The sequence below is a fragment of the Polyodon spathula genome, chromosome 23, assembly GCF_017654505.1.
Source record: "Polyodon spathula isolate WHYD16114869_AA chromosome 23, ASM1765450v1, whole genome shotgun sequence".
NCBI classification, from domain to species: Eukaryota; Metazoa; Chordata; class Actinopteri; order Acipenseriformes; family Polyodontidae; genus Polyodon; species Polyodon spathula.
The window spans coordinates 21,500,827-21,509,987 of NC_054556.1; the positions used below are offsets into that span (position 1 = coordinate 21,500,827).

Sequence of the window (9,161 nt, forward strand, 5' to 3'; positions counted from 1 at the left end):
CGCCAACCATGAATTTGCCAACTGCAGAATTCAAGTACACACGGTTTTCCTCTTGTATACCAATTTGCCAACAGTAGCATATAGATTTGTGTATAAGCGTTTTTGCACGGAAACATATGACGCATCTACATTTGCTTCCGCAGCATCTTGTGTATTCTTCCATGCTGCCATCACGCCAGTAGCATCATCTCTCACTTAGTCTCGTTTACTAGTCATAGTAGTATGCGCATGCGGTCTCATTGCTCCGTGTTAACTTAGCGTAATTGTTTTTATGTTACTGTGTTTTTCATTTGTATTTAGTGAAGGAAAATGCAACTTAGACAGGCTTTGATAAGTGTAACCGCGGCCGTGGAGAGCCTAACCCCCTATTTCCCATACACTCTAGTATTTACCAACCGCGGTTTTGCCAACCACGGGGGTTTTCAAGAACGTAACCCCAGCGGTTGGCAAGGGATTACTATACTTATTTCAAACTTAGCTGTTTTATTCCAGTTGTCATAGTTTCTAAATATGTTGGAAACTATTTTGTTTAATATAGGGTACTTTTTCACTGCTCTTTTGTAATTCCTATCCAGAGCTGAGAATAAAGATGTACTTACAGAGCAGACCACAGCTCTGACATGTTTCCCTCAGCATTCACAGCACGACAATTACACAGAGCACGAACTGCCTGAAACTACATCACTATTTTGCATTTAACCCGATAAAAAAGAAGGCTTTGAAAACTATGGGAATGTCAACAGAATTAAGATTTTTATTTAAATAATTTAGAAGGATGTCAATCTTATATTTAATGGTACATTATAGCATACTGTAATGCTGTAGCTTAAATCTGCCTGTCTATATTTGTCTTTATCTTCTTGGTGTGAGCTTATTCTGAAGTGTTAGCAACAGAGTTCTTGTCTAGAGTTGCATTGAAACATATTTGCCCAGAGGCATCATATCTATATAGCCTGAGGACAATTTTGTCAGGAATCAGTGTGAAAGTATTCTACAATGATATCTTATTAATTAAGATAACTCAAGTGAATTAAGTCTTTAAAAAGCCATGCATAAATGCAGTGAATTGAATTACTCCCCGCAGACAATAGACTGAGGATATGTACGCCACCGTAAAGTTGTACTTCTATATAGACAACCTCTTATTCATGTGTGTTAAAACTTGCTAAGGCCATGTTATTGAGAGTGTCAGAATATAGGGGTACATGAAGGCATCCTGTGTGTTTGCCGAGCAGGGCCAGGGGCGGGGATAATGATTTCCACCATTACGTTGTATTAGTCGCTACACTGGAAGCACAAAATCAAAGAAAAACACAAACACTGGACCTGCCATTTTCAACTCAAATACAGCGCCTACGACCGCATCATCTATGTGTGACACATTCATTGCACGTGACTTCAGTAGCACGACTCGGGCTCTGTAGTGGCAACACAGCCAGGCTCCTCCTGAGCACGTCAGACTAGCTTGATGCGGCTTAGCCACAGCTCGGAAAAGAGGTAATGGAGATAAGCCTGTCTGTCTAGTACACAAGGAACCACCATGTCACGACAGGGTCAATCAAGGTCTATATATAATACAAAGAATACGCTATAGTGTGCTTTACAATACAATCAATACAATAACCATTTTACAAGAGGTCAGGTGGCTATATCACATCAGTATCAGGCCTACTGCGTATTATACTGTTAGATTAGACACCCTTTGTCAGTGAAAGGGAGCAAAAATGCAGCATTTAAAGAGCTCCATTTTCTAGTCACACATAATCCCCTATTCTCTCTCATTATTATCGTATCTTGGAGCCCCTAAGGGCAGGACCGTTCTAATTCTTCGAACATACTTCCTTCAAGAGCACCTGTAACCCAGCACCCCTCTGTCATTTTTCACAAGCCTGTGTAATTGTTCAGCGCATGTCAGCAGGGTTTAGAGTTATTGTCTACTTTAATTAACTGGTTATCAAACAAGAACATTTCATTAAGGTACAATTACCAGCTAATTCAGCTGGGACACCCGATGTCAGGATTATGACCACAACATATGCTCCTTACAGCACAGTTATTTTTAATACATCCAGACCCCTAGACTCCGACGTCTCCAATTGCTAATGAATCTAATAACTTTGGAATAATTAGACATCCTTAGGCATGGTCATTTATTAAAAAATATCTGTCGTTCCATGAATCATTAGCTGTGTTAAATGAATTTGAAATTAAAACTGCTGGGAGTTCTTTGGAGTTCATTAAAAAGCAGCACACTTCTATCAATATTTAAGTGGAGAGATTTAAGGTCACAAGTTTGATTTGAAAATATTAATACTTTGTTTTAAGTTGGCACTAGAGAAATTAAATGGCAAAAGGACATGACAAAGATAACAAATCTTCTAGAGTCCCCCAGACACTGAAGATATCGATACATTCACCATTCTCTTCAGTCAAGGCGTTTTCACTGAGGGTTTTATGGTTGTGTGCAGAGAATGTTAAACGATATGGTTTCAATTAAAGGGCAGGTGTAGTATTGTATTCAATAATGTATTTGACCTGCATAAAAACATGAATGCATTTAATCTTTATTTATCATTTGCAAGGGATAGTTTTAGTTAATTTTCTATTTTTGCTTTTTTTAAAATAAAAAAATAAAATGATTAACTGGATGGTCCTAATTAGAAGTGGACAGCTGACCAGTAACAAAGTCTTATACATTGCAAACTGGATAATGAGCAAATGTATACTGACTCATGCTCCATTGGGATTACTATCTGAAAATTGAGAATGGTCCTTTACAAAATCTCTGATGTTTCTAGTTAGTTATGTGACTCCTGTCCTAAATGCTTACATTACTTAATGATTGCCACTCATGTCACTTATATAATTGCTATATGATTATCATTCAGATTTCAAATGTCCTTTTCCTTTGTTTTTGTTAAAGTTATTTAAAAACCTAATGTAGAGAATATGATTAGACAAGCATTTGTACTTGCAGAATATCTGCCAGCTCCCCAGTTTAGTCCAGACTACAATGGCTGTGACTCGATATTTACCATTACTGCTTCCTTCTATTTCACAGGCATACAAGAGAAAAACAGAGGCCGCCAAGAAGGAGTACCTGAAGGCACTTGCCGCGTACAGAGCCAGCCTGGTTTCCAAGGTAACGGGCTATGTCTTTGATATACAAGGGCCAGTGAGGATATGGCTATGATAAATTGAATCAAGAATTCCAACCGATCTCAGGGGGAGGTCCAGCCCAATAAGAAATATGCTTCAACAAGACCATATAGAATCAGAATCTCCTGGCCAGGGAGAAGAGAATACTTGGTAACAAATAGACATTAACCTGTATGTGGTAGATTTTAGGCTACTTTCACATGAGGAAAAAAAAAAGATAGTACTGTTAACAACTGGGGGTTACTTGCTGATGTGGTGTGTTTGATTACAGAGTATCAAGGTAATAATTTGGCTCATAGCTGAATTTATAAGTTGTGTCACCAGCAGTATTGCTATATGCTAAGATAGTACAAAGTATACCACCAATAACACTTTGTATTAGAATGGTCCCCAATACAACTAGTACAAGCCAGTTAAATTGTAGACATAATACTAGCAGTGCTGCTAGGCATTTACGGGGTACATTGGAGTAGAAATACACTGTATTGCAGCTCGGCTTGTTACAAATTTACATGGGTTCAAAAACAAAGTGCTATAGAGGTATATTGATAGACACATACTAGTGAAAGCCCTGTCTGTTTTAAATGAACCCTATTCTTATTCCTATTCTTTTTGCAGCTAAGGATAAGAACATGAAGATAGCAACATAGACTTTATACAGTATTGACCTATTTGGTAGGTTGTTCCCCAAGTTACAAGAATATGATTTATAGTCATATCCTTTCCATTTCACAAAATATGAAGTTGCTTTTTCCTCTGTCATAGGTGGAATAACAAAAACTATTTTCCTATTTATTCAGCTGAGTTGAAATCTAGCAGGTCAGCTTTAATATGATGTTTCACCAGTAAATGTGGCAGAGCACAGAAAGAGGTATAACAGACTGTTGGCAAGAACAGGTCTTGGCTCTACTAAACCAGGACTGGGGGGAACAATATTTTCAATCGTCCATTTCTGGATTCATTGTTTAGGTTTTACTCAAACATAAATATTAAACGGAGACACGAGACGGCAGTTTCTAGTGCCAACGAGACAAAGGCTTGTATCACTGTTTCCCGGTATACAATTGTTGTGGGGTTACATTTTCACTGTGTTCTAGGAAATAACTTGATTATATGTTGTTTACCTCTCACAGTCGTTATTGTTTTGTTTTTTTATTATTTAATACAGTAGGCTGTGTTAGATACAGTGTTGTTTATTTCATAAGGGACACAAACCTGTACAACACACCTAAAGTGTTGGTTTGATCAACCTTTTCATCAGCATTTTCATTTCATCAAACGCTTGGTTTTAAGAAAAGTTCAAAGAAGTTAATGTGCAGAAAACATGACATGTTCAGAATGCAGCTGATGTTTCAAATGCACACTGTTTGTACTGTTGCAATAACTGTAGTTAAAACTGCAGAGACTATTTGATCAAGATTTAATCTGTATTTTAAGCATGCTTTGTTCTTATTGGTTTGCCTTTCTACAATTTTGAGTCTGTATTCCAGAAACCACACTTTGTTCATTTAACATAACAGTTAAATAATAAAAAATCTTACATTGTTCCCCGTCAAAAATAGAAAAAATATCTTGGCAAGTCAAGTTAATCACACCTGCAGACAAACAGCCCTCTTTTTTTATGACTGTAATATTTTTAAGCATTCTATTTTTCTTGCCGTCAGTCATCCTGTGTTTTAATAAGCCAAAATGTTTTACGGCACAACATAGCTCACTTAAATTTACTACATCCCAAAAACAAGAGGCATGATTGCAGACAGAATGGTTTATTCATCAGACCGTTCCCATGGCAGGATTTATTAGGCATGAATCTCATCTGTCATTTTGTGTAATTAAATATTCTGTCAAATCTGTAATTTTAATGGATGATTGATGTTTCTGCAAATCGTCGGGCATTGAGTCTTGTGGAGTAAAGAGAGAGAACTGTGAAATAGGTAGACCTTTAGGACTCGGCACAATTAATTAAAATTTCTGAAAAACAGATGTTATGGGGAAAACCATTTTTCTTTCTTTTAATAAAACCGAGGTGACAAGCATTCAAATCAGCTGAACTCTTGCGAAGCAAAGGAGATTGTAAGACACACAAGTGTGATTGCTTGAAAGGAAGAAAAAACATGTCAGTTACCTTGGTGGGATAAACTGGCTAGTTAATGAAATTTAAGAGGATGCGCCAGTGCTGTAAAATGCTCCAAAAAATCAAGCACTAATTAGAAGTCTCTTGTTTCGGATTCAGTAACATTAACAGAGATTTTTCCTTTCAACAAAAAAGGATTTAAAAACTAGAGGAAATGCGTTGAAGGATACCCCTAAACCCAGTCACTATTTCATTACTGGATTGAAGACAGTCCATATAATCTTTACATTTGAGAAACCCATTGTGTAACTGAAACGTCCAACTGATAGATGCAGCTATATAACGTATATTACAAAAATACATGTTAGGAGAACCATTTGCGAAAATAACATGCACCCTGTTTGTAAAGTACTTGGATTGAGCTGCCTTGGGTTGCACCTATTGTGCAGCACACACCCCTTGTATGTCATCCCACCATGGAGTGTACTGCATACATTGTATAAAACCTGCAACCTGTATGTAACATGAATGCAAATGTGAATGCATGTCTTAGAATTATACAATGTGTGTGTGTATGTGCACACTTGCAAAGATATGTTTGCTATATGTGTGTTAACGCTATTCCCTCACCAAAGAAAATGTAAGGGTTGAAAACCATTTTGTTTACACTGCTAGGTTACATTCATCTTTTCAAGTTATTGTCACAGTGATTTCTTTTGGCATACAATTTATTTTCATCCCAAATAATTTCCCTCTTGAACCCGCAAATATGCACTCATACATTTATCCATCTGCCCAGCTATCCATCGATCATAGAGGTGGCTTTGTGCAATTCATACAAATGAGGGCCATTACCGAATAACCAACACTGATAGATCATTTTAGCAGTTGTGACAGGTAATAAATACTGCACACCTGTATTTAAAATATAGGCGCTCCCAATGGCATGACACTGGAAAATATATTAATGAAATAATTAAGTCTAGCATATGGTCCCTGCCTACCAGTGCTACATGTCTAATCCAGACCATGCTTTGTAATGTGTGTGACATCTCACATATAACAGCTTCAATACCTGTGCCGTATCTCTGCTTGTGATGTGTTACTTTTAGCAACCCATTAACGAAGATAGCGCCATTGTGTGATGGATAAAATAATGATCTTTTGCCATCTGCCTCATGTCACTGACAGTTCAGCTAAGCAAGCACAGTACAGTAGATTCAGATTGCACTACATTCTTAACCTCGTTTCCATATTTAATGCCAAGTCCACGTATGTGGTATTCACCTATTGCTACAGTATAGCAAGACTTCCAGAGCTGTTTCTTACTGCAATATACCATGGTAAATAGTATTAAAAGCGGTGGCTAATGCACTGTACAAGCATGGGAAGAAAATAAGGGTGAACTGCAAAATAAACATGCAAATGAAACTTTTCAAATGAAAAGGATCTCTCCTGAGCTGCATGTCACTGCTAACTCCTTGTTTAGCAGCATTTGCTGGCTTAAAGGATAGCTGTTAAAGACAACTGGAATATGTGTACTTGTCATCAGCTTTGACCAACAAGGCTATATTGAGTCCTTCTTTCAACTCATATTTCAGCCATATTCTGGATATAAAATCATATGATATTCATAATTTATTTTATATACAGTATGTGAGTGATATAAATAGTTGGCCACTTCTTAGTTGATATATGAACCATATATGACAGCTTCATGCATTATAGAAATGCATATGAATCCTAAATATATCACATGTCTTTTCCATGAGGGTGGGGGGGGGGGCTGCTCAGCCATTACTTCTTTGATTCCAGTCAGATCCACACTACAGCCTGTTTTCTTGTGTCTGTTCCCACAGAGTTATAATGACCAGGTGGAGGCAAAAAGCCCCCAAACAAGCCAGCCTTCACACATGATGCCACCAAAACAGCCACTGTACAGCGTGCCACCACAGGCCTCCTCGAGCTACCTGGGCCCTGGCTCTTTCCCCCTGTCTGACCTTCAGAGCTACGCGGGCCCCCAGCGCCACAGCCTCTCCAGGCCACTGAACCAGTCGCAGATGTTGCCCAGCATTAGTGCCTCGCCACCCACCACATTTCAGATCAGCCCACCCCTGCACCAGCAGCTCTCCCTGCACCAGAGCTCCATCCTCAACCAGCCAATCCGCATGCAGCAGGTCCAGTCACAGCCAATCATCTCCCATCAGATGGGGCTACAGGCTTCACTCCATTCTCCCCCTCCAGGCCAGGAGGTTGGTTGCTTCCTGTTACCTTTTATTCTTCTGGATGACAGCTTTATGCTTAAATGTTTAGTGTGGTAAAATAGTGACAAACATGACAGTCTACCAGGGCAGATGCATGGCAGCACATTGCTGAATGTTCGGCTTCAGCATGCTTCCAACCCAATGGTTTGTTCCTGACTGAAGTCTTTTTCCTCCCAGGGTTTTCCTCACATTCAGTCAGAGTATCAGAACAACGTTGGCTCCCAGTCTCCAGGATCATCCAACCCTGCTGGGGGACAGAACCAGGAATGGGACAGCGAGTTCTGCAATCGGGAGTGTGGGGTCAACCACTGCAGGTAAACACAAGCAGCATGCAGCTGATTGGGTGTGCAAGGGATTGACTTTCTCTTGTTGGAATTAACACGGTTGGCTTATGGTTTAATAAAACACACAACCTATTTTTTTTGTTTTGTTTTTTATGCGTACTTTTCTCTTTCCTTTCTTCCAACAGCATGTTACCAAGGGATAAGCCACTCTACCTCACTTGAAGCTGGGACACGTTGACAAAAAGGGACATCTGGGAACCCCCGTATTATATATTTTTTTTTTAGAAGGATTTCAAGCAAGTCCTAAAGACTACTAGTAAGCCTCTTGCCAAGCACTTAGATTCACAGGCCTCAACTGAAGCCTGTGAGAGCACTCCTGTTATTTTTAAACCATGGGCCTACTTTTTTGGGTCATTCAGCTTTAATATATGAAGACAGAAACTTGTTTTTTGGTTGTTATTTTATTTTAATGTTTATTTTTTTGCTTGCCACCAGCTTTGTCATGGACTATTCCTATAGGGAAGTAAATGCTTGTAGATTCAAGACAGGCCTTGGTCTAGTTGGCTAAATTAGGCTGGATCCATAGAAGTACATTGTGTAAAGTTGCTGAGAGCACTAAGTCTGTGCAGAGAAAAAAAAAAAAAAAATTAAATAAGCAAACTTTTTATGTATCATAACAGACCTGTCAAGGTTGGTTGATCTGTCACAGTGTGATTGTAAATATCACTTTTAGGGATGAAATTGGGGATTGAAATCCAGAAATCCATTTGTCTTAATAACTCGGATTTACCATTTCGCTTTTGAATTTTATGTTTTGTAAGTCAGAAGAATGTCATTGTAATGGAGGGTTTCACACAGTAAATATCGTGTTAAAACTGCGCTTCTCCCAGTAAAGGCTGAAATAAGATTAACAGTTTGAAGGAATTCTTTGTCACGTTGTCTGTCTGACATCATGACTTACTATCGTTACTATAGTTACTATCCCAGCCTAACAGACTTCTGTCCCCAGCACGGCTTGTACAGGTGAAAATGATAAATGTGAAATGTTACTAAAGATAAACATAACAGTGGGTTTATAGTTTTCAAGTAGTTTTACTAAGTGTTTTAGAATTGTGTTGAATTCATCTTTCTTTTTTGTGAAAACATTTTAAAAAAATAAATTAATAAATACATTTTACTTTTTAGGGCATTCATTTTATATTCACTGTAGCACACTTTTAAATTTTTAGAAATTGATTAAGGGGGAGGCTATATTATTTGTGTATAAACCTGCCAAATGTACTTCTTTTATTTGTAAAGCCAGTGACAAGGACAATTTTATATCTGTGTTGTATGGCATTATACTATTCATTTTACTGCCGCTTGCCCATCTTCTATTTA

General features: G+C 38.2%; 1 protein-coding gene across 3 annotated transcripts in view; it reads left to right on the forward strand.

Moving 5' to 3' along the window:
- The window catches only part of LOC121298214 (TOX high mobility group box family member 2-like), a 92,348-nt gene extending 83,419 nt beyond the window's left edge, over positions 1-8,929 (forward strand). For all 3 annotated transcript variants that reach the window (XM_041225182.1, XM_041225183.1, XM_041225184.1), the window contains 4 exons: positions 3,062-3,142; positions 7,093-7,485; positions 7,675-7,811; positions 7,967-8,929. In XM_041225182.1, coding sequence (XP_041081116.1) covers positions 3,062-3,142; positions 7,093-7,485; positions 7,675-7,811; positions 7,967-8,003 — 648 coding nt within the window. In that variant the 3' untranslated portion in view covers positions 8,004-8,929. The remainder of the gene's footprint in view (positions 1-3,061; positions 3,143-7,092; positions 7,486-7,674; positions 7,812-7,966) is intronic.
- The last annotated feature ends 232 nt before the right edge of the window (positions 8,930-9,161 follow it).